Genomic DNA, 26,791 nt, shown 5'->3' with positions numbered 1-26,791 from the left:
CAGGCAGAAAAATAGACACCATTTTCATTTATGAGTCAACATGGCTCAACAATGAAACCATGAGGCAGAGAAAAGACTTGTCCTTATTTTTAAAAAATATTTAAAGCACATTAGAGTTTTGTTTCAGCAACTTATCCTTATTACATATTAAATACAGAATTGCCTAATACACAATATGGTTTCAGAATATTTAAATGTTTGCAAACAGAGCCAATACACATGTAGCTAAGATTATCAATGATTTTCTAAGGGAATATCTCACAATGAATGCAAATAATTTGCACAGAAGACTTTATATTATCTAGGAAGATACAACAAATTGAAGCCCCTTACGGTTTGTGTCAAGAGGGATTGCCTAACAGAGTGGCGCATCAACTAAATGTCTTCCTCTCTCCCTCCACATTTCAGATTGAATATTTCATGCTGTGTCATGACTCATTTAGACAAAGTCAATCACTTTCCTTCATGTCCACACAATGAAACGGCTTTGCTCCAAGTCAGATAATTTTTGCAGTCTGGAATTTGGAAACTGCAAAGAGCTCACAGAGTGCAGAAGGGCAAATGGTTGAATACAATCGTTTATTGTTTATTGTAGCCAATACTGGTACTCAATCCCACCCTCGCCTAATGTATTTTTCCAACACAATAAAAGAGCAGGCGATCGCTTTGCTGAACGCCTACACTCCGTCTGCAATGACCATCCTAGAGCTCCCTGTTGCCAACTATTTTAATTCCCCTCTCCATTCCTACACCAAGCTGTGTTTGGTCTCCTCCACTGCAGTGGTGTTGCCAAAAGCAAACCTGAGAAACTGCACCTCATGGACCAACCCTACAGCATGAACACTGAATTCTCCAATTTCACTCTGCGGTTCTTACTTTTTATCGGATTCACCAAGGTTCTCTATACTCACTCCTCTTTCCAAACCACCTTGCTCCCCCAGCTCTCTGTTACCTTTTCTCTTCCTTACCCTCACCTGGTAACATTTGTCCATCAAGCCTTCCTCACCTGAATCCACCTATTGCTTCCCAGTTCCTGCCTCACCCCTCCCTCTCACCTCTTTATACCAACTATCTCTGCTTTAGGTTCTCACAGTATATTTATGCAACATGTACTGATAACAAGAGCTGTTACTGGTACCAACGAGTGCTGGACAGACCATCTCGTCCATCATGAGAATGAAGATTCAGCTCAAAAGGAATCATCAAAATCAGAACAATTTTCAAGACATCAACAATGTACAGAAGTTCCAACAATATCTCCAAGAACAACTGCCTTAACAAATCACACCATCTGTAGAAGAACACTGGAATCAATTGAAGAACACTGCTATCACCTCCTGCAAAGAAACAACTGGGTTCAGGACAAAAGAAAATCAGGATTTGTTCGACGATAATGACAAACTACTCCATCATCTCATCGACAAAAAGAGAAAAGCTTTCATCATATAAAATGATCACCAATTGGCTACCAAAAGGAAACACTATCAGGAATGCAAGGCTGCAGTCCAGAGAGCATTCAAAAACTGAAAAATCAATGGTAGAGGAAGAAAGCTCAGGAAATCCAACTAGCAGATGCCAATGACACTCAAGACTTTTTTAACACAGCTAAATTTATTTTTGGTTCACCTACTCATGGTAAAGCCTCTCTCAAAAACAATGATGGTTCAACCATCCTGATGAGCAACGCTGACATCAATTTTCAATGGAGGGAGCACTTTGAAGATCTTCTAAATCAAACCATCTCTGTTGATAGGAATGTGATTAAACAACATTCCAAACAGCCCATTGACAACTCCCTGAGCAAAATACCAATACGAAGAAGTCAAGGGAGCCACCAAAATCTTGAAAAACAATAAGGTCGCTGGACTCGATGGAATACCAACTGAGGTCTACAAAATTGGAGGAAACTTGTTTCATTTACCAACTGCATCAACTTTTCACCAAGATCTGGATAAATGAGGATGTACCAGCTGACATCAGAGACTCAGCAATCGTTACCATCTACAAAATGAAAGGCAATTGATCCGAATGTGGAAACTATTATGGAATTTCCCTGTTAGCAACAGCAAGAAAGATCCTCACCCACATCATAAATAACCAACTCAAACCTTTAGCTGAGAAGATCCTTCCGGAAACACAAGCCGGTTTTAGACGTGGAGCAATTGACATGATCTTCCCAATGCGACAACTGCAAGAAAAATGTCATGAACAACAATGTGTATGGTATTCATCGACCTTACCAAAGCCTTTTACTCAGTATGGGATGTCTTATCCACCTATGGGATGTCCTGAAAAGTACATTTGAATCCTGAGACTCCTCCATGATGGCACATTTGTCAAAGTCATGGTCAACAACAGTAGCAGTGAGCCTTTTCAAGTCAAATCAGGAGTAAAACAGGGATAAGTGAATGCCCAATTTTGTTCACCATCTTTCTTCTTTCTTTGGCTTCACGGATGAAGATTTATGGAGGGGTAATGTCCACGTCAGCTGCAGGCTCGTTTGTGGCTGACAAGTCCGATGCGGGACAGGCAGACACGGTTGCAGCAGTTGCAAGGGAAAATTGGTTGGTTGGGGTTGGGTGTTGGGTTTTTCCTCCTTTGTCTTTTGACAGTGAGGTGTGCTCTGCGGTCTTCTTCAAAGGAGGTTGCTGCCTGCCAAACTGTGAGGCGCCAAGATGCACGGTTTGAGGCGATATCAGCCCACTGGCGGTGGTCCATGTGGCAGGCACCAAGAGCTTTCTTTAGGCAGTCCTTGTTCCTCTTCTTTGGAGCACCTCTGTCTCGGTGGCCAGTGGAGAGTTCGCCATATAACACGATCTTGGGAAGGCGATGGTTCTCCATTCTGGAGACGTGACCTACCCAGCGCAGTTGGATCTACAGCAGCGTGGATTTGATGCTGTCGGCCTCTGCCATCTCGAGTACTTCGATGTTGGAGATGAAGTCGCTCCAATAAATGTTGAGGATGGAGCGGAGACAACGCTGGTGGAAGCGTTCTAGGAGCCGTAGGTGATGCCGGTAAAGGACCCATGATTCGGAGCCGAACAGGATTGTGGGTATGACAATGGCTTTGTATACGCTAATCTTTGTGAGGTTTTTCAGTTGGTTGTTTTTCCAGACTCTTTTGTGTAGCCTTCCAAAGGCACTATTTGCCTTGGCGAGTCTGTTGTCTATCTCGTTGTCGATCCTTGCATCCAATGAAATGGTGCAATCGAGATAGGTAAACTGGTTGACCGTTTTGAGTTTTGTGTCCCCAATGGAGATGTGGGGGGGCTGGTAGTCATGGTGGGGAGCTGGATGTACCGCACGGATGGCAATCTCTTCAATCTGAGGCGCCTTCAAGCTCACACCAAGACACAAGAGCAACTTGTCCGTGAACTACTCTTTGCAGATGATGCCGCTTTAGTTGCCCATTCAGAGCCAGCTCTTCAGTGCTTGATGTCCTGTTTTGTGGAAACTGCCAAAATGTTTGGCCTGGAAATCAGCCTGAAGAAAACTGAGGTCCTCCATCAGCCAGCTCACCATCTTTATTGCAGCAATTATCTGCATTATCAAGGACGACTTACCCCCAGGAATCAAAATTGTTTACAGAACTGAAGGCAGACTTTTCAATCTTGACTATCTCAAGTCCAAAAATAAGACATCCACGAGTTCCCTCATTGAGTTCCAATATGCAGATGACAACAGTGTTGCAGCTCTCTCAGAATGCTACCTACAACAACTTCTGACTGTCTTCAACTGTGCATACATGAAACTTGGACTTACCATTAATTCCTAGAAAACTCAAATCATCTACAATTGAGACAAAATGGATAGAACCATCAATTCAACTTGTTGAAATAAACCTAGAAAATGTGGACCACTTTCCGTATCTTGGAAGTCACCTCTCTTCCAATCTCGACCTTATTGACGAGATCCAACATTATCTTAAATGTGCAGGAACAGCTTTTGGATGTGAACAGAAAGAGAGGCAGCAACAACCAAAGCCCGATCTGCCAACTGGAACGATCTGTCCTGAATGCGGAAGATCTTTCAAAGCCAAGATTGGACTCATAAGCCACTTGGGAGCCCATAAATAGATCAACAAAACAAAGTCCATCATCCTCAACCTCAAGGGATGGCCACAATGACAACAACAACTTATGCAAGGTCTCCACCCATTACATATTTTCCTCCACAGATGCTGCCTGACCTGTAGAAGTTCCCTTACAGTTTGTATTCTTGTTGCAATAAAATAATTTATTTAAATTAAAAAATAATTTTATTTAAAATACTTTCAATATTGTAAGATTAATTTTAGATTTTCCACTTTGCTGGCATCATCTGTTGATGCCAATTTTTTCCCGCCTCTTTGGACCTCTGCGATTGTACCAATTATCCCTTCAGATGACAAGTACTCAGCTCTGGATTACCTGGAAAACAACAACTCATACATCCTGCTGCTCTTCATCGACTACAGCTCAGCCTTCAGTACCATTATTCCCTCAGTGCTGGTCAACAAGCTCCAAACCCTGGGCCTCTGCACCCCACTCTGCAACTGGATCCTTGACTTCCTCATCAGAAGACCATCAACAGTATGAATTGGAAACAACATCTCCACACTGAGTATCAAAACAAACGGACCTCAAGGATGCCTGCTTAGCCCTATGCTCTACTCACTATACACTCATGACTGGCCAGGCACAATTCCAATGCTATCGACATATTTGCCAATGACACCACAGTTGTCAGCAGAATCACAAAGGCAATGAGGAAGTGTACATGAGGGAGGTAGATCAGCTCGTTGAGTGGTGTCACGCAACAATCTTGTGCTCAATGTCAGCAAAACCAAAGAGATGATTGCGGACTTCAGGAGGAAGTCAGGGGAGCACAGCTCAGTCTTCGTTGAGGGCTCAATAGTAGAGAGGGTCCAGAAGTTCAAATTCTTGGGTGTCAACATCTCTGAGGATCTGTCCTGGAGCTTCTACATCGATGCAATCATGAAGAAGACTCGCCAGCGGCTATACGTTGTGGGGTGTTTGAGGAGATTCGGTATGTCAGTGACAATTCTAGAAAACTAGATCATTCTGGCTTGTTGCATCACTGTTTGGTACAGAGATGTCCATCCTCAGGACAAGATAAAACGCCAGAGGGTGGTTAACTCGGGCTGCGATATCGCGGGCACCAGACTTCACTCTGTCGAGGACATTGACAAGAGGCGGTGTCTTAAGAAAGCAAGCCTCTATCCTCAAACCCAGGCCATGCCCACATCACTCTGCTACCATCAGGAAAAAGATACAGGAGATCAAAGGCGAGCACTCTGGCTCAAGGACAGCTTCTTCCCCTCTGATTCCTGAATAATCAATGAACCCAAGACATTGGCTTTGATTATTTTTGTGCACTATTTTTAAATTTATTTTTGTCAGGTGGTTTGCACTGATGATGGGCAAAAACAACGAATTTCGTGTCTTGTTCATGTCAATACATTCTAATTCAGAAGAGTCTTCGTTTGCAATTTGAATGGATAATGTTAGTGGTTTTAGAGCACTGGCTCCATCCTCGCAAACTGGCGAGTTCAAGCGTCTTCCACGAGCTGGACTTATGTCGGGTAGTTCAGGTGCGTGGGGGGGGGGGGGGGGGGGGTCACATGTATGAAAGGGCTTGCGGGTGAGCCCAGTGAATGATTGTCTTCCGACGGCGGTCCATCGGTTCAGCAGACCTGACTCCGATTTAGACAGCGAGAATGTATGAAGGAGTGAGAAAGGTTTGAAGGGTCGGAGCAGCCTTGCGTTGATTCTCTGGATTTGTGGAGACGAGAAAGTCTCACGCAGTCCCCATTCAACCAAGAGTGTTTTCACTCTGCCTGAAATCCAAAGTTGTGACTTCAACATAAAATCGCGGATCTGGCAAGTTTGGAACTGGACTCAGCCGAGCTCTTGGGGCTAATCCGTGAGCAGTTAATCCTGCGAGATTGCGACCCTTTTTAAATCGCCTTTCAGTGAGTGGCTGTGGATTCTGACAGTGGGAGAACCGCAGAACCACCTCCCTCCCGGTAAGTCAACGCTCAGAAACAGCCAGATCAATAATGAAGTCGGGAAACAATAGTGGAGATTTCCGGACTTAGTTAGATTGAAGATCATAAAGGGGTTAGACATATTAACGCGAGTAACAAGAAACCTATTACTTGTGGAAATTAATTCCCCGTTGAATAATTTAATGAGTGACTCCTGGACTCGGTCAATCCATGATTGGGATGTGAAGAGGTGATTTGTAGTGGATTCAGTGAATACTGTTTGATTTGATGAAAACACCCAGATCCCGCGGACTTTACCGCTGATTTCTGACTTGCCTCCTTCCCCACAAAGTTGCCCAGTCGAGCACTGAAGGTCCTGCCCAGTAAACCAGGCTGAGATTCTCCCCCAGCCCACCCCGTGAAGGAGATCTTACCGATCGCACCTCGTCACCCGTACAGGTTGCTTCGTGCCAAGATGCTCAGTGTGTGAATAGTTTAGTCTTAATAACCCCCTAAAAACTCAGAATAGAGGCTCTTATTGGTAAACCGGATTTCACACATTCGAGATTTCAAACATAGCATCAAATAATATAATGTTCCACCAGATCAAGGGGTCAAGGGGGGATGTGGATTAAGACGAACCCTCTTTACAAGTGCACATGGAAACCAGTCATTTCCCAGCAGTTATATTTCGGGCGGCCGGAGATACATAGTACAAAGTTGTCCGAACTTCTCCACTATTCAGCGTTCAGATTGATATTTTAATCAGATTGATATTTTAAGTGTTGTGGGGTGGGGAAACACTCCAACCCCAGGCTCTTGCTCTCTCTTCCGCCCTGGGGCGAGTGCACATGAAAGGGGGTCCACCGCGGGCATGGAATGCCTGGAAAAGGACTCCGTGATCTCTTTGGAAAGAAAAGGATGGGTGTTCTGTGGGATTTGTTGCGCAGTCTCGGTGTTTCTCCGGCCAACATAAAAGAGGAGGAAGGAGGGGGCCGAGTAAACGGTGACGTTTTCGTGTTGCTTGAAAACACAGCTCCTCTTTTGCAGGAGAGTTCTCTGTGAACCTTTCCCAACCGCTGCAAGGATGCGGGCGATCTGGAGCCTGGCGAGCAGGGAGCAGCTCAGACTTCTCCTGTACTGTGCTGTCATGTTCCTCAAAGTGGACGCAGACAAGTCGGAACAGGGCAAACGTAAGTTCTGAGCACCGACACCGTCTCTTTCACACTTCTAATGGGCTTGACTCCAACACCCACACACTCTCCAAAGCCGGGGAGCGAACGTCCGCTGTGCGGACAAACGCCCAGCACTTCTGTCGTGACTGGAACAGCTAGAGAATGGGTGGTAGCAAGTCGAGGCCCATTGAAGTCTTAGCCCTAAAACCAGGGTCGACCGTCGTGTGGCCTGGCTTTAGTTCCAATGCCCGAACTGCACCAAAATCCTGCACGGGACTGTCCCCACTGCCTCACCCGAACCCGAATGTGCGCAAGGCTCCCGACGAAACGACCGGGTCTCCTCTCCCACGACACACGAAGCGACGACTTGGACCAGTCGCAGTCCTCACCCGGACACCAGATTGTTTCCCTTGTGGCTCGAGATAGAATGATGGCAAATCTGAAACAAATCCATCCGATCAACTCAGTTCCCTCAAAGGTGCGAGAGAAACTCAGTCGGTCCCGGACGTTCGGGGAAGGTGTAAATCAGCCTCGGGCTCTTCACCTTCATTCACTGTGAGATCATTCACTGTGGCTTTTTTAAATCTCCCCATAAAATACATGATATTGAGCCGGATCTTCAAAATAAAACGAATGTGGGCTCCAACTTTTCCTGGGGTAGTGTTTTCTATACACCCTGACTCGAATTCGGCTTTGACTCAGATTAACCTCAGCCGCAGTTTACATCACTTTGCCCTAAACCTAAATGATGTTGAATGTCTTTAACAACGATGATTGATCGCCTCGCCGTTTACTCCCAGCCCAATGAGAAACCACGCGGTACTTTCAGCTGCCCCTATGGTCACCGATACGAACCTGACATAATGCCTCACTTTCTGCTGGCCCCGACCCTCTCCCCTAAACTAGAACCGGGGATTCTGCCGACGCAAATTCCACGTGCTGGGTTCGCAACGTTCTGCACGAATCTCGCAGATCTGGCATTTAAAATCTAAAATGTCACCAATACTTAAATGAAGTGTTATTTAACCAAAATAGCAGTTCAAACACACACACATTCAATCTCTTCACGTGTGTGTGTGTGTAAGATTAGCGAGTTTAATAGACCCCAGGGCAAATATTTTGTCCCTGACAATTTTGCTCATTTGCCAGCCAGACAAGACACAGGGGCCTCCAGCTTGAAGGATGGTCCCTACAAGTAGATTATCCCCCAACCCCCGAGTGCTGAGCCGAGAAGTGATGTTGGCTGGCTCTGTTTCTACCAGTGAGCTGAACCAGTCGGCCAACGAGTGTGCAAATCTGACGCCACTTGCTGGCATGGCATGTGGAGATGGGGGTGAAATTCTTCATGGGAAATTGCTGAAAATTTAAGGCCACGGAAAAAGTGCACGTCTGAGCTTGATCGGATGCTCCTGTTGCCTTATCATATCCCCCATCTGACGAAGGCTGGACGCCCTAGCAGGAGTGAAACACGAAAGTCTGCAGACGCTGTGATTGTAGTAAAACACCCCGAAATGCTGGAGGAACCTGGCCGGTCTCTATAGCGCCCATAGGAGACTGATATTCATGTCCGCCTGGGCCCTTCTTCAAGGATTAAGCAAATCAAGCCCTTGCAGGAACATCTCAGGTTGGTCACCGCGATCTTTTAAAGCGTCTGGTTGTTCTAATTCGCGTCAGCAAATGCAACTCCCATCCGTCAGCTTATCTTTGGTTAGCAATGTGTGAAACGGGGCTGTAACTTGTCTGTGTTAAACTTTTCTGAACAGCGACTGACACTTTTTGCGTGTTCCAAGAGAAGAAGTACCGGATGGGAGAGAGTTGGCACCCTTACCTGGAGCCCTATGGATTCGTCTATTGTATAAACTGTCTTTGCTCTGAGGTACATGATGCCAACGTTTTCTTCACTGGGGCGCTAGGATTCCGACAAAAACCACAAACCAATAGATTTGACGCGATGTACTGTGTCGAGCAAGGGGATAGAACACTGGCACAGAAGCAGGTCCTTCGGCCCATCTCGTCTGTGCCGATCTATATTATTCCACCTCGTCCCCTCGACCTGCACCCGGACCGTGACCCGCCCTACCCCTCCTCTATAAATTTCTCTTACATCTTGACATCGAACCTGCATCCACCACTTGGGCCGGCAACTCATTGCCCTCTGAGTGCAGAAATTCCCCCTAATATTCCCCTCAAACAGTTTTTAAGAATAGTTCAAAGTTAACACGGACATGCAATGGTCTCCTTCGCCTCGTTGACAGGAGTGTCGATTTAAAAATACATGTAGGGAGATGTTGTCCGGTAAATAAACAATTACTGGAACTCCAATGCCTAACTATAGCATCAATACAGATTATGATCATACGAAGTAAGGAATGAGCAACTCAAATGTCCTGTCCAGAAAAAGACAGTCTCCGGTCGATGAAGAGCTATGGTGTCTCAGGAGAAACATTATATGTGGTCACATTAACAGCTTCATTGCAGCAAACTCTGACAGGCGAGGTTAACACTGAGACACGAGGTGCCCTGTAAAGGCTGTTTTTAAATTGGGAAAGAATTGTGGAAGGTGCGCCAGGGAAAGCTGTTGTAGAAATGCAGAGATCAAGTAGCTTTAAAAGTGTTCTTAATTATCCGAGATAAATGTACATTAATTATACATTTCACCCATCGATAAAATAAGGACGTGTTAGCTATTCTTGGAAATCATCGTTGAATTTCTGTTCCAACTAATGAAGGACTTGCGTTTCCAGAACGGACGTGTAGCCTGCAATCGAGTGAAATGTCCGAATCTTCACTGCTCCAGCCCCGTGACGGTCCCGCAGCATTGCTGTCCCCGCTGTTCACCAGGTAAAGGAAGACACATTTCCCCTTTTAAAGCATTTGTCAACTTTAGTAACACATGGGAAAAGGTCTTTGTGATCATGCGGGAAAATAGTTGGGGCGGCAACACCACCCCTTTATTATTCTTAATCCAAAAGTTAACAGCTCTACATTGGTCAACAATTCAAGTTATTCACACAAAACTTAAATTACAAATTGTCAAAATTATTTGACAGAACCAATCAGTCGGCGTTTGGAAAAAAAAACTAACATGACAAATCTGCGATGCAATTTGAAATTTGACTAATGGAAATAAACTGTACCTTCACCTCCAAGTTAAACTATTTACAGCGCACTTGGAATGTGAAGTCAAAAATATACAGGGCACTAACAACCAATCCTGAAGCATTCCAACTGACTCCAAACCACTGCACATGCCTCAGGGGACTTTGGTTTGTGCAAATGATGGCACATCTCGTATTAATAATTAGCTGTCTTGATCTGTGCATTGAGGGATGGATTCAAGACTTTATGTTTTTGTTGTGCCTTTAACATTCAGAGCAACCCATACATACTGTGTGCAGAGTATTTTACACTCACTCACAGGGTATCATCAGACTTTACACCAGTGGTTTTCAACTGCCCCCCTAAACTCACATTTTACCTTAAGTAATCCCTATGCCATCAGTGCTCCGTGATTAAGGTGGAATGTGAGTTTACAGGGGCAGTTGGAAAAGCACTATTTTGGCCAATGCATTAATCTGTGAAAGAACATTACAGATTTAAACTACCTTCTGCATTGTAGAGATCCAGTTACATCAAACAACCACTATCTGAAGAATCAACATATTGACTAACTGCACTTCTTTGCAGAGCCATTTCAACACATTTAACTGGTGGGATATGTAGCTGGATTAAGTCCAGCACAGTGCAATAGGAAGGTAGTCTCGTCCACAAAAAGGAATGTGAAATATCAACATGCTAAAACTGGGTCCACAACACAAGATGGTCCTTGTTCATTAATAATTAAGATTATGCAAGATTTATCATTGAAATAAATCAAACATTGAGATTATTGATCTGTAATAAGGTTTTAAAAAGGGCCCTGCCCAAAAATGTTGAGGGACTTGCTGAGCCCCTCCATTGTTTGCTAAAGCTCCAGCAAACTTGATCAATATTATTAGTGACGATTATTATTTCAGTGCAAATTGAATAATGATTTCAGCATGAAATGTGAAAAATCTGGAACTTTTATCTGAAATGCATTCTCCACTGTTGACTGCATCATTTAATTCTTCGTTAATATATTTAACTGTGTAAACTTCCTGTACCAACAACATGGAAATGGAATAAGCTCACAATCTAAGGCTAGAATTTATCTACTCAGTTCTGAATAATCTTTTAATGGCATACTAAACTTTAATGAAGGAAAAACATCTGTGGGCCAAATATTAACATCCATATGTTCATTTCTAGTATATTAGGAATCTATATTATCTAATTGCATTCAAGATTTAATTAATTTAACTTTTATTTATGCTTTATTAATCATACTTAAATAAGATTAAGTGAACTTCCCTCTATTTTTCTTTCCTGTACCTGATTTGATACTGGAAAACCTGACACATACTGATTGAGACTTTGTGATTATCTTTGACTTTGGATGGTTTAAAGGTATGCAATTGGTTGCCCAATGGGGGCGGGGGGGGGGGGCGGGGGGGGGTGCAAGTGGGGGGATGATGCAGTGCTATTTAATTGGATTGACTATCCCATAAATGCCCATGGAAAAATAGAAGTCATCACAGTAAAATTTAGCCCAGTTAGTTGGCAATCTCTTATAAAAGTTGTAGGCTGGTTATTGAACAATGAGATAGGATTCACTACCCGCAGTTAATTTTACTTTCCTGAAATGTGGACCAGCAACAAACGGGCAAGAGGATTTGCTTTTGCATCTGCCCATTTTATACATGACCTACAAATGGACATGAACATTTCGGCCTTGATTTCCTCAACCACCATGCATGTTTTTAGATGGGTGATTGTGTTTGGGTCATTTTGCTCAGCTGTCAGTTTGGAATTTTCCACTGGGAATGAATGCTGGTGCACCTCCTCTCTTTGGACAAATATATGGAAATGATAGCAATTCTCATAATTACAATCCTAGCAAAAATGTGAATCATTTTATTTCTGTTCAGCCATGCATGTTAATTAATGAGAGGATATTAACCTTTCAAGTTAACTATGAGAACAAAAATGCCTTTTCACCAGCAATGGATCTAGTAACACTGCAATCTATATTCTTTCTTTCTATTTGTGGATCACCTGGTACCAAAAATTTCAATAAGCCTGGGAAGATCCATTGATGGTTTCTGTTTAGTGAAATGAATGCATAAGACACCATCAATAAGATGAATTCTTGTTAAGATGGATCATTTTAACTTGACTGATCAATATGTCAATTCTGTGTGTGAAATTGCAGTTTAGTGCAAAGGCTTTACAATTCCCTGATGTTTGGGGCATTAAAAACATAATCAAGAATGACCATACTCCATTCACTACATAAATCTAACAGTTATACCAAAACTTTATGAAACAGTCTTTTTGAATAATCAATTTACTAGTGAAAAGGAGTTTTCAACATTTGTATTCAGGGAAAAATAAATAAAATCACAAATCATAAATAGAATAAAAAGAAATTATAATGCAATTTTTCTATCAGAGGTACCAATGTGTGTGTGTGTGTGTGTGTGTGTGTGTGTGTGTGTGTGTGTGTGTGTGTGTGAAAGAATACAGCTCATAAGATTGAAGAATACATTTTCTCTAGAATATCAATCCTAAAGATGAAGATATAAGCCATGTAGATTAAATGACCTTTCTTTTTATCTGGGATCTTATGTTAAAATATTAATGAAGTAAAATATGGAGGAGATGTTACAAAATGGTTTGAGTGCAATTTGAGAGCTGGTTGTGTTGAGACAGGACTAATTTTTGAACTGATACAAAATTGTAAACTCTCTTCTTGATGAAGAAACTAAATGAATGAATATTTACAAAATTAACCAGTATGAGTTACCCAAAATATCTTTTAAGAAGCAAGTTTTTCTAGCTCTTTTGAAGCCATAATTGAGGATTTGTTCTGCATTGTTTTAGATGTTGCAATTTAATTTTACAACCTGTATAAGATTCCAAAGTATACTTAGTATATCTAAGCTTACTTCATCAAAAGACTTCAGTCTCATCTTGATGCAAATAGCTGCTGAATATTCAAATAATTTAAGTTTAAAGAGTATTTAATACAAAAAATGTGGAAAATAATCAATCACAGAAACGCCCTCTGCTGTAACAGGCCGTGTGGCTTCATAAAGTGTGTCACCACTTCATACTAATTAGTATCTTTGAGGGATGGTTTATAAGTGAATACATATTAAATAAGTTCCTTCAGGACCATTAATTGTAAGGCATTTGTTGTTAAGGTGGCAGATTACAAAGAAATTCCAGAACTCTTTAAACCAACATAAAATACTTCTGAATTATAATTAAAGACAATAATGGCATGCACACGTTGAAAGATATTTTGTTGTACAAGTTTAAAAATTGTGTTTCTTTTCCCCCCCCCCACCCCCTCCCCGAAATCCTCCATGAAAATTAAGAAAATTCTTGAAATCTCCTCAAGCTTGTTTGATCTATGGTTAGGTAAGGGAGGTGGGGGAGTGCCCTTAATTAAGGATGAGAACAGAATGATAGTGAGTGTGAGTGATGACATAAGATCTAAGGAGCAGAATGTTGAATCCATCCAGGTGGAGATTTGGAATAGTGAAGGGAACAAATTCACGAGTGGAGTTGTCTATAGGCCACCAAATAATAACTTTACGGTGGCGCAGACAATAAAACACAAAAGAAAAATCTGCCCTATTGCAAAGTAACTTTATTTTTGCACAAGGGTAACTGTGAATTTTTATCAATAAATTTATATTTCCTGTTTCCTCTTAGTTCCATTAAATATATTATTGTAGTTATTTCTTAATTTTTTTTTCAGCTGCAGCAAGTACAAAAGTTGGTTCATGTGCACTTCATGCAAACAATTATATAGGACAATAAAGTCCTTATCATTAAGAAATATCTGATGTTTGAAAGAATGGCAATGACAGTTGTAATGGGAACTTTAACTTGCACATAGATTGGACAAATCAAGTTGATCAAGGCAGCCTTGAGGAAGATCTCTTAGAGTTAATCTGTTATAGCTTTCTTGAACACCATGTTACTGAATCTACATGGGAACATGTGATCTTATCCTGTGCAATGTGATAGGTAAAGTTAACAATCTTGTCATTACGGATCCTCTTGGAAAGAGTGATCACATGTCTGACTAGCCAAAGTGATGCCCTGGATGCGATGGGAAGTGAAGACCTTGACGGAATTGTGATCACTAAAGAAGTAGTATTGAGTGAACTAAAAGTAGATACATCCTCTGGTCCTGATGGAAGGTACTGAAAGACTGAGCAGAAATTAGAGAAGAAGCATTAATGATAATTTACAAAAATTCTCTGAACTTTGGGCACCACCAGGCAGATTGGAAGACAACAAATGTCACACCATTGTTTAAGCAAAAAGGCTGTAGGCAAAAAACAGGTAACTATGGGCCAGTTGGCCTAATGTTTGTTGTCAAGAAAATGCTTGAAGCTATCATTAATGAAGATATAGTGGTAGATCTGGATAGAAATTGTTCTATTAGGCAGGTGCAGCATGAAGAGTATCTCTTGTTTGAAAAATGTTCAGGAATCCTCTGAGGATATAATGAGAGCAGGGGATCCAGATGAACAGGTGGATGTTGTATGCTTGGATTTCCAGAAGGCATTCAATAAGATGCCGCATAAAAAGGCTTGTCCATAAGATAAAGGTACCTGGAGCTGGGAGTAATGGATAGCACGGTTGGTTAACCAATAGCAGGCAGAGAATTGAGATAAATGGGTGTTGCTGTGATTGCCAACCAGAAAAAAAATAGAAGCGGGGTGATGATTTAGATAGGTTTGTGGTCTGTGCAAATCCATAGATATTCCATTTCATGGCAAACTGACTGAATCAAAAATCCAGCTAGATAATCCCTGCCTGTCCACCAATATGGGTAGCTCATTGCAGAGAGCAGTAATTTGTGAGGGAACATTCAAACATTCACATTCTAATTCAGAATAATTGAGATCTTTATTAGCAAAGAGCTGTAGCTGGGAGGGAATTGAAGAAGGATAATATGATCATGACCGATAGTGATGGAGTTTTGGTCTGAACGTGGAGTGTCATTGTGAATTGGATCTAGTTGGAAGGGCAGGATTCAATATTCTTTTACTGTCATGTAATATTACACACAATTTCCTTCAGTTTGCTGTAATGGAGACAAAGATTCACCATCAGCAGAAATTGCCCGGCACCCCTTGCAGTCAGAGAAAGAGAAGCAAAAGAGTTTCCCCACCACCCCCCCCCCAAGTTAGTGTCCATGGATTTGTCTCCAGTGCTACTGTAGCCTCCACAACCACACATACTTTAGTCCAAACCATCATCAACCCGAGCTCCAATCCAAACCTCTGACACCATCAGAAAGCCCTCAACACCCTCTCACATTTCAATTCTGATACCCAGTGCCCCTTCAGATTGTCAAAGGTTCAAAAGAAGGAGAATTACTCTTTGAAAAATAAAAAGCGAAAACTGCCTCTCTGAAACTGAAGGGAATCAGGGGGAAAAAATCATGGCAATTGAGTGGCTTCTTACTGATTTCAGTTCTGCTACAAGCTTCCAATAGTCATTGTGCTTTAAAACAAAATTTGCAGTGTTGGTGTTTACTGAGGGAAGACATCCTAGAAAGTCAAAATAGATTTTTTTTAAATGTAACAGAACTAAGATAAAGGATGTTAAGTGTTGCTTTTAGAGAGGATTTTAATTATTAAATGGGAAGGAATGAGAGGGTCATTGGCTGCACAGAGGAATAAGAAAAACAAGTAGCACTAAAGAATACCTCAGAGAGAGATCAAATGTAGGAAAATGCGAGGGAGCTTAAGTGGGCTTGGAATGTATGCACTCAACTAGAATAAGTGTGGTAAACGTGGTTTATGAAGGATGCAAACACAAATCCCCATGTACTGCTGTGCGGTGACTGTTGAAAAGCAAAAGGTTTGGGTGGGGAAAATCAAGAAATTTATTATTCATAGCTTCAAACTATTGAGGCAAGTTGGGGGAAAAAAACCAGAAAGAGTATTTGCACAGTTTTTCTATCAAATAAACTACTGTGACAAAGCAAAGGGATGATCTCGTTCAAACGTCAAATCATTTCTGCCTTTCAAATGAAGAAACAAGGGGTGAGTTAATATCCTTCCGAGTATGTGTTCCATTGGCTACCACTTCTGTAGGTAGAAAGAGGTAGAGGGGCAAATCTGGTGTCTAAGCGAAATCTGCAATGACCGAATTGAGATAGTATCCTTCAGCGGCTTGCCAGAAACTGGGGAGGAAGTTGTTAGTCTTGAAATGTCTACAAGTGAATTTCCTTCATTAATTTCCTGTCCAAAAATGAAGGAAACTGAATCTAATTTGGGGCTTAAAAATAAAGTGAAAGTGGAGGGAATTCCTGCAGGGATTGCAATATCATCAGTTACATTTATAGAAGGGCTACTTTTGTGAGTAAACAAAAAAAATGTATTGGGTTCAAATGAATGAGAATCAAATATTCGTATCACACTAGTATTGAACAATTAGTAGCATTAATCTTCTCAGCAATAAAGAAGAAATTGACAGCATTTCCAGACAAATGATATTAAGAGTTACAATTCCTTGAAGGACTTGTAATAGAAATGTTAAAAGTAAGCAGAAATCCATGAGCCGTATAAGAAAATTAGGTGAATTATATGTGGAATCATACTAAGAAAATCTGGGGGACAAAAAGCACTGAAGAGCCAGGAAAGATTATGAGAATGAATCATTGATCAGCATAAAAAGAGTCAAGATACCTTGGCCACATAAGGTAGTCCTCAAAGGAGGAATGCACAAGTTAGAGAACAAAATGGGAGATACCCAAGGCATTGTCTATCTGTTTTCACAGTAGAAGGAAGTGTTGGCAAAACTGGATAGGTTAAGTTCAGGTTGGAAAACTCAAGTCGTGCTATTGAGAGGTATCCATGTAAGGGTGGAAATCAAGGAGTACCTAACCACAGTATTCCAAACCTTCATAATTGTGTTGGCACCAGAAGATTGCAGGGTTAATGCTATGAGATCTGCTGAGTTCCTCTAGCATTTCTGTGTTTTTACCACATATTTAACAGCCTTGTCCAGGAAAGGAGGTCTGATAGTGGGAAAATTATTGCTGTTCAATGTAGCACAATGATGAGGAGACTCAGACACCATAATAATCTTGAAAGAATGATTGGGATTAACATGTATATGCTAAATGATTGGCATAAAATCAGAAAGCTGTTGATTTCTGCTTTCAAAATTCAAAGAAGTCCATGAAAACATATTCTGGGAGAAAGTTTAAATTGCACATGCTATGATAGTGGACTTCAGACATCGACAACCAAGGTCAAATTTCTACCTCAGCAAATTGTGACCTGGAGTGTAGTGTGAATGGATGATGGAAGCAGATTTAACTGTAACTCCAGAAAGTCAGATCTTTCAGCAACTGACATTACAGAACTGCAAAGCTAGTAAACGTGCCACAAAGAGAATTCAGTAACACTCCAAAGTCTGCAGAGGCAGTGATTGAAGTAAAAACACACACAATGCTGGAGAAACTCAGCAGGTCAAACAACATACTTTATATTGCAAAAAGATACATAACCCAACGTTTCGGGCGAGCCCTTCATCAAGGTATGGAAAAATGTTGATAGGCTCTTGAATGAAAGAGAATACTGGAATAAACGCTGACTGGGGGGGGGGGGTGTATTTAAATGTCTTTTAGTTGCTGTTGAAGGCGATGTCTTGGCATGTCTATGTGGATATCTGGCACCAGATTCCAGCTGACTGCAAGTCACACATCAATTGCCTTGGAATCGCTTGACTCGCCTGATTGGAAACACATTGACGCTCAATCTCTCCAGTCCAGGATCGTTATTTCCTTTTATTATTTAAGAAGAAAAAAAATCTCTATTGACGCTTTAAAGCGTAAAGATGCGTGGCTGGAGACAATGGAGGTCGACAAGAAATCTGCAGATGCTGACGCATCATCCGCTTGCACCTGCATTCTTTTCGCTCTCCAGAGTACGGGCCACTAGCAGCATCAGAATGTGTGGAGTGTTCTCCAAGCAGGAAATTCTCATTCTCATTATCCCAGCACGCCCGGGACATCCTTCGGACCCTTGGTCAAATCCTATATACGGTGCGTCTTCATTATAGTTTAATCCAAGCTCAACAGGTAACAGGTACCAAAAAAAAACTAGGTCGCAATCGGTATATAAAAAAATAGAGGTAATGGCCCAAGATAGACTCGAGTCAACATTTGGCACAAGTCAACTTTCTTCATCCACACACAAAATTCAAGTCGGTGTAACATGACAGCACTGACTGCACGACGGCACTGACCGCACGACGGCACTGACCGCACGACGGCACTGACCGCACGACGGCACTGACCGCACGACGGCACTGACCACATGACAGCACTGACCACATGACAGCACTGACCACATGATAGCACTGACCACATGACTGCACTGATCACATGACAGCACTGACCACATTAAAACACTGACCCATGACAGCATTGACCACATGATAGCACTGATCACATGACAGCACTGATCACATGACAGTACTGACCACATGACAGCACTGATCACATGACAGCACTGACCACATTAAAACACTGACCGCTTGACAGCACTGACCACATTACCATGGGTGGGAACGCTATTGACCCGCAACGTACGAGAACAGTGTGATAGAGAGCAGGCCCACGCTGTGGGCAGGTGTATAATTTGTAAAGCTGAGAGATGGACCAGCATTAACTGTCACATTTGTGGCCCTAAATGTGAAATGAATAACCCCATCACCACATGCTTTACCAGTTGACCATCTCAGTGTCTTTATTTTCCTGCTTCCCTTATTTCATCCTCCTGCACCTTCCCCCTCCAGTGCAAACCCTCTGACTACCGGTCAGGTTAATACATATCATGCATGTTCATTATCACGACATGAACTAAGCATGCCATTTGGTTTGTTTTTTAAATAAACGTCATCTCTGTCCTCTCCCCAACGCAGGCGAGCATCTTCACCCAGCCACGGCTAAAGTCATGGGCAAGTCCTGCGACCACAACGGCACCACCTATCAGCACGGGGAGATGTTCGTGGCCGAGGGGCTGTTTCTGTCGCGACCTCCCAACCAGTGCGCACAATGCAGTTGCTCGGTAGGTGAAGGTTCTCCGCAGGGTCAACGGGATCAACCCGACTGAGACAGAGGGGCCGCGATCTCGCTGGGCACTTGGAGAGGCCTGGGACGTGCGACGGGAATCACACGCCTGGAAACACTGCTGGCTCGGTTTGCGAGCTCCAACGGGGCTAAAAGTGATTTTTTTAAAAAAAAGTTTGGGTGGGGAAATCAAATATTGAAGGTCTGCACTCGAAGTGCTGACTGAGCAGATTCCACTCAATGAACAATCCCTCCCCCGGTGGAAATGTATCAGTCAGATTGTTTTCTACTCGCTCTGGTGTCGGGAAGCCAACTGCATGATGCCAAATTTATACAAACACTTCTCTCTCCCCCTCCCTCCTGAGTATTTACTTTTGCATGAAAGGTGTCCATTAACTCTGTTCCCCTGGACACATGATTTTCAAACGAGCCAAGTAGAAAAAGAAATCGGAACGAAGGAACCTTTTCGATGTTCAAGCGGTTTTTGTTGTGTTAACTGGAGTTTTGCGACCATGGCCCGATGTTAATAGGGCAGCAAAAGCAAAAATCAAACGAGACGGAGGCTTTTATCAAAAAAACTTAAGTCTTTCCAAAAAAAATCCAAGGGAAGATTGGAACATGTTCCCGTTGGCTCCGAGGCGTGTTTTTGTGCACCACTGAGAATATCTTCTGCCCGGGGTCAACTCAATTTAAAAACACGAAATGGAAGTCAGTTTCTAGGCAAACGTGTTATTCTTCCAACATGTTTAAAGTTTAACTGCAACAGCTGGGGTGGGGGGTCCTGAGCATACATAGTACATTGGATGACAATTTGTCTTTATTTGGGGCGGCCAATGGACCCTTAAAGTGAACAATAAAGTGGCCAACAGAGAGTTAGACAGGGTTCCATCCCTTCATATATAACTTAACATCTTTCCATAAATAGGCATTTGAAACTGCGCCTGTGTGATGGGGCCTGCGGAAGGTAGATGAAGAAACACTTCTCCAGCCAGAAAGACGATTCTTTCTATCTGCCAGTCTTCTCCCATCTTGTAGCCATTGGCTCTTACTGGGACACAGATGCACTGGAGCAAGATCGGAGAATTATATTAAAAAAAAACCATCACCCAGGCCTGGGCACTGCACTCGGTGGCAATCTTTTAAATCTCTATTTCACAGCTCATACCTTGTTTCATCTAGCAGTAGATAACAAAATTCGGTATTTGCTCCCATGTGTTGATGGGTGGGTTCATTCTGTAAGATTTTGTTAGGCCCAATCAGGTCAATTATGACTCACCTGCAAGATCGAGGAGCATGAGTGAGAGAAGAATGGTCAATGTTTTGGGCCGGAAACATTCAGTCGCCTTGATGAAGACTGAGGAAGAGTTCCAACCCAAAACGTTGATTTTTTTTTCCTCCCACCGAAACTCCTCGGCCTGCTGAGTTCCTCCAGCAGATTGTTGTTCACACCAGAATGCAGCATCTGCAATCTCTCTTGTCCCAATCTGTTACCTGCCTGCCTCTTAGGTTGAATGGATACTTAACTAATAAAAGGCCAAAGTCATGTGAGTTCCCAGAGTGGAGAATTGGAGAGAAATTGACAAAGCAACAAATCAAGGCTGTTCAGTTTTCTAACAAGATATTTTTAAATAATGGTAAAATGATGTAGATTCATCATAATAGAATCAAAACATTTCCTATGATGCAGTCTAATTAGATTTTGAAGTGAGACATATTTCAGATTTAAAATTGTTATAGACAATCTACAATTAAAATAAGATCTAAATTTATGTATCATCTGGTTCTTCCCTTTATTTTGTTTGCTTTCACTTGAACGTCCAAACTGTGAAGTGTTTGATTTCACCTGAAGAAGCCAAATAACTTTTACTTTCCATCAGCAATAGTGAGTTTATACGAGTAGCAGAAAGTTGTTCTACAGTTTCACTCATGTCATGACCTGGTTATTTTAATCTCACGTGGCAGTAACAGGACTGAGTATACAAAATAACCATCATCAATTTTGCACCTTAGGGATGAAACAAAAATTAGTTATCTATTTCGTAGCTTCTGCCATTTTAACAACTTTCTCAGCTAATGCTGTCGAACTATATCAGGATAAAGTTACTCCCCTCATGCTGAGGATCACTGAAATAAGATCCAGTTGAGTTTGATTACCTGATCACCAGTAGGAGTGCAGTGCTAATTTTTTGGGTGCCAGAGCTCACCAAAAACGGCGACAGGAGGTGCCGGAGTGGCCCCATGAGGTGCCAGAGTGGTGCTCCGGCAGCACTGCGCCCCTGATCCCAAGCATGCCAGAGGTAATTGTCCATAAATCAGCCAATTTAATAGGCCGTAATTTAAACCAGAGTCTTCTTGGTCTGTATGGATTAATTATATCCAACAAATGCCATAACAAATTTTATAATGGATAGATGAATTGCATAAATAAAACTAATAAAGCATTTTTTGTAATGTTTAGATATACAGTAGATGCATACATACCAGCAGCAGATCTCAGAGGGAATTATCCCTTTATTTATTTTCTATTTTAGAATTCAAGGCTAAATTATGAAATATACTTGGTTTTCATTCATGTCAATATGCTGGTTATTTAATGTGAAAAATACTAAAAATCTTACAGATACTGAATAACCGACTTATACAATATAATGGCATATTACAAAGTTGGACTACCAGCTTTTAAAACAATAAACAACTGAACAGTCTGTTATAAGTACATTTTATGTTTGCTTCAGTGAAATATAGGATTGATATTTCATCAACCACAGTTCCTTTTATTATAATCTAATGTATCTATTAAATCAAGAATGAAAACTAGTCATGAAGTGTTTTTATAAATACCAGTAAGATTTTAATGAACCAACACCATATTTGAAAATGCTATACTATTATAAACTCTCTGATTATGAGGCTTTTATTTAAGTTTCCCCCTCCATTATATACCATGGCCAGACTTCCATCTCTGACAACTGATGCATTCCTACAACGAGGTGCCTGGGAAGAGTGCTTAAAGGGAAATGTCAACCTATTACTAATCACGAGTGAAGTTCATTCCTGTTTGACACGCCCCCTTCACTAACGGCTAAACTTGAATTAAAGGATGAATCTTATTGAGTACAATAGTCTTAAACTGCACTTAAAAAGTTGTCTGAGAGGAATTACTCAGCTCATTATTTGGATTCAAACAGAATGTGTGTGTAAAATTTTGCTCTTTATATGGACCAGAAATTCTTCCCCATTTACTGAAAATAAATTAATTCAGAAATGATTTGCATTCCTTCCACAGTGTGGTGTAATATCTTACCATTGTACATGACCTCTGTTTTAGTTAAGGAATAAGCAAAACTGGGTTGATGTTGGTTTTATTGGTACCTCATTCAGCAGTTCTGCACATGTGCAGTTAAGCCCACTTCTGTTTCCTCGGTATTATGGTGATCACGTGCTACAATATTGTCTGCTTCTTTGTGAAAGTTACAATCCAGTACCTTTAACCTTTTGAACTAACATGCAACATCTCATTTAAGTATGAAAATCTGACATGCAGATTTTTTTCATGATTGTGTAAAAAGGAATACTTCTCTACGCAGTGCAAAAATGTTCTTGTGGCCTCAAATGTTCATTTTTAATCTTTTCTCTGATTTGAAGGAAGGAAATGTGTATTGTGGCTTGAGGACATGCCCAAAGCTGACTTGCCCATTTCCAATAACCGTATCTGACTCTTGTTGTCAGGTCTGCAGAGGTAATTTAAACGTCTTTTCATGATGTATATTTTATGAATGGATCTTAATAAGGAATAAAACCCTTGCTAATTTTGTTTCACCTTATGTCAGTGTCAAAAATGTTAACTTCAGTTAGGAAATGTATCAGATAATTTATACTATACCTTCCATCTCTCTAGCACAAAGGTTACGACAACCTTAATCCTCAGATAAGCAACCCTTAACCCTGATTAATAGTCTATATCAGTAATGCTTATTCGTCCCACCAAAAAGTGACCTGAGATTCGCCTTAACTCGTTTTCACATCTTTAAGTGACTAGATCATCTTCATCAAAAGTGTAATGACTAATGATGAAAACATAAGTGGAACAACTGGTGTTTGACTATTAAATAGCAGTAAACCTCTGACTACCATGGCAACGATGGATGTCCCTCACAAATCAGATTTGTTTTTGTTAATATTGTTTTGCTGTGGTTTAAGCAGTTAATTAATTACCTAATTTTAGGTATTCAGGTGTGACTCATTATTTTTTTTTTAATTTAAAGAAGTTTTTTTTAAAATGACCTCCATTAAAATAGTTTTTTATTATCAAATACATTGAAAAGCCATTAGATTATACACACTGCTTTCATCGGTAGCAAAGATGTGGAGGTGGGGTGTGTGGGAGAGTAAAGTGCTTTGCTGGTTCCCAAAATTTCAGGGCAGTTTTGGGATGACGCTGGACATCTGCTTCTGTTCACCTAGGATCTAAGATTCTTCAGGCCAGCAAAATTGACACGTAGTCCATGTAAGGTTGTGCACGGGGAAACTGCAAGATTTGACCGCTTCTGCCTGTCATTATGATGAGTGCAAAGCAGAAGCTCATTTCATTGCTCAGAAATGTTTGTCATGCACTCTTCCACAAACACTAGTATGTTTCCTGTCTCAGAAAAATTTGTTTTTAATAACAGGAGAAGGAGACTCCTCCTGGGACACAACAGATGCAGAGATGTTCCGGCCACCATCCAACAGAGAAGCGGTATGTACACAGAGAAAAAGAAAAGATTGCATTCTTCATTGTTGAAAAGTGGTTTGCAACTATTTAAGTGGTGTTAAGGCCAGTGACTGTTGCGATGTGGTAAACAGCAATCAGTTTACACAAAGTGAAGTCCGAGAAACTTCAATGCGATAATGACAAATCTGTGTATCTGAAAGAGCGATAAATATTAAGGGGATTCACTCCTTTTTAATAGAAGGAAGGAATTTCATCAATAAACCTTTATGATTAAATTTATTGTCATCTGATTCAATGCTTTAATAGCAGAAGTTAGAATAATAGCAGAGGAGGAAATAATCAGTCTTGGATCCTCATGGATGTTCAATGACCTTAACAGTGCAGGGTATGTTGAGTAGAGAGGTGGTCCAAAACCATAAAAATGAGAACCAGAATGATAAAATGAACGAATTGGGCAGGGAAATGACAGGAGAGAATTGGCATATTGGACCATCACAATAAGACATAGGATAGAGCATTCTAAATATGTTGAAACATACCAAAAATATAGGCAAATTAAATCAGAATGTAAGGAATAAGCGTGAGTGATAAAGGCTTAGAGTGTAAAAACACCAAAATGCTGGCAGAACTCACCAGGTCTTGCAACACCCATAGGAGGTAAAGGTATATAACCAAAGTTTTGGGCCTGAGCCCATCTTCAAGGTATAAGCAAAACGTGCCTGAATAAAGGGACTGGGGGAAAGAGGAAAGAAAGGGCAGGGGAAGGAGCACAGACCAACAGGCTAAGGGCCATAATTGGACATAAATAGAAGAACAGAAGAAGGATGGTGAGAATTGATTGAGGGAGGAGGGTGGCTCTGTAAATGCAGAACTGAAGAAAAGGAGGCAGAGGGATATGGGAAGAGGAGAGACGGGAGAGAAGGGGGGGTCTAACGTAGACTTGAGAAGTTGTCATTAATGCCAGCTGGCTGGAGGGTAACCAGACAGAAGATAAGGTGGTATTCCTCCAATTTGCAGGTGGTCTCAGTCCAGCAGTGCATGGTCAGACGTATCAGCATGGGAATGGGGTGGGGAATTGAAATGTGTGGCCACTAGGAGATCCCACTATTGCAACAGTTCAATAAAGCAATCTCGCAGTCTGCGTCCAGTCTCTCCAATATAGAGGAGGCTACAACAAGAGCATTGGATGCATAAATGACCCTGAAGATTCACAAGTGTGGCTTCATTTGGAAAGGCTGTTTGGAGCCCTGAATTGTGATATTGGAGGAGGTGTGAGCACAGGATTAGATTGCAGTTTGGGTCTCAGTGAATGAGAAATGGGATGCAGATGATTCACGTTGCAAAGACGAAGGAGAGCAGTTGTAGCAATGGATGAGACGTGGATTTCATTCAAGCATGTTTCCACAGCTTTGGGCAGTCTTTTTTCAAATTCAAATTTATTGACAGAGCACAAACAACCTTGAGGTTCTTTTTTCGGAGGTGACAGTTTGATATTAACATTTAGAAAACCAGGGCCATGTGCTGGTATGAACAAGAAAAGACTAAATTAGTTCAGTCAACAGTCCAGAGCATTTTGACTCATCTCAAAGGCAGGCAAAGAGAAAAAGGAGAAGAATGGGGATTGAAGGAGAAAGCAGACGGATAAATGCAGTTATTGCTTTTGGACAGAAGTAATTTTAGTACTGATGGATGATATCATTCATGAACATAAACTTTGAAGTGGAGGAAGCCATGATGTTGATCTGAGGTGCACCTGCATAACTCAAGCAAACACAGGAAGTGGAGTGATTATAGATATTGTGTAGAAATTTGCCACCAGTTGCATGCATTACTGTAGCATCTATGCTTTGAACTCTGGTTCCACACTTCAGTTCTATTGACTTCAACATGTGTATTGTGTATTTGTGACCGAGAATAAATTTTTAATGAGATTTTTTTTTAACTATGATAGACATACTGAAAATACTTGGCCGAGGAGATTTATAGGTTGTAGAGGTAGTGGGAAAATTATAAATTAGAAAGTTTGAGGAGACAAGGAGAGCCACACACAAATCTGAATGAGAGCCTAAAGGTTCTTTTTGGCTCCAATTCAAGAACAATTCTGCACTCTCATTCCCTGGGATTTAAAGATCTCTCTCACTTTAAAGATATCTGTTACTACCCAGACCTACATTATTCTGGATAGATTTCACTTGATTAATGTATACAGCAATGTCAAAGGTTTATAATTCCAGACACCCAGGATACAGCCACGAGCCGGTTATTTTCAAGTAATCTCATGCGCATGTGATAGTTTTTAACCATCACACAAGACCAGCTTGGTGATCAAAGTGATTAGCTAATGGCATGGCTAATGAGACCGATGGCTATCAACTTGAAACCACAGCTGAGCAGGCAGATAGTGAGAGATACTCTGCCGCCTTCTGTTGCTGGGACAGATCTGGAAGTGTTTGTGGTATGGTCCTATGAGTTATCCACATCCACAGGGGTTGGTGTCATTCCACACCACCTGCAGCTTCTGCAGACTGAGGTGTTGGCAACAGCTGGCAACAGGCAGGAGGAGGAGGAGAAGGGAGACCACATCTGCATCTACTTCCTGCCAGTTCAATCACAATTGTGAGGGGCTCTGGCAATGTAGAACTGGTTCATGTGTATAGATGCAGCGGAACACGGCTGGAAAGCAATTAATTATAGGTGGGTTTGGTGTGGAGAAGGAA

The 26,791-nt window shown here is 41.5% G+C and overlaps 1 protein-coding gene and 1 long non-coding RNA gene across 4 annotated transcripts in view; one reads left to right on the top strand and one right to left on the bottom strand.

The window, feature by feature from the left end:
* Positions 1-26,791, bottom strand: part of LOC138740340 (uncharacterized) — a 317,539-nt gene that overhangs the window by 33,390 nt on the left and 257,358 nt on the right. The window lies entirely within an intron of this gene.
* Positions 5,811-26,791, top strand: part of chrdl2 (chordin-like 2) — a 36,053-nt gene continuing 15,072 nt past the window's right edge. Inside the window, exons 1-7 of one of the 2 annotated variants that reach the window (XM_069895993.1) lie at positions 5,811-6,028; positions 7,040-7,182; positions 8,928-9,040; positions 9,909-10,005; positions 19,213-19,358; positions 23,006-23,099; positions 24,031-24,098. In XM_069895993.1, the coding sequence (XP_069752094.1) occupies positions 7,077-7,182; positions 8,928-9,040; positions 9,909-10,005; positions 19,213-19,358; positions 23,006-23,099; positions 24,031-24,098 (624 nt within the window). In that variant the 5' untranslated portion in view covers positions 5,811-6,028; positions 7,040-7,076. Of the gene's footprint in view, positions 6,029-7,002; positions 7,183-8,927; positions 9,041-9,908; positions 10,006-19,212; positions 19,359-23,005; positions 23,100-24,030; positions 24,099-26,791 lie in introns of those variants that run through there. The other variant, XM_069895994.1, reaches the window with a different exon arrangement.

This window comes from Narcine bancroftii, chromosome 8 (assembly GCF_036971445.1).
Source record: "Narcine bancroftii isolate sNarBan1 chromosome 8, sNarBan1.hap1, whole genome shotgun sequence".
Lineage (NCBI taxonomy): Eukaryota > Metazoa > Chordata > Chondrichthyes > Torpediniformes > Narcinidae > Narcine > Narcine bancroftii.
This window is presented reverse-complemented; position numbering and strand designations above follow the sequence as displayed.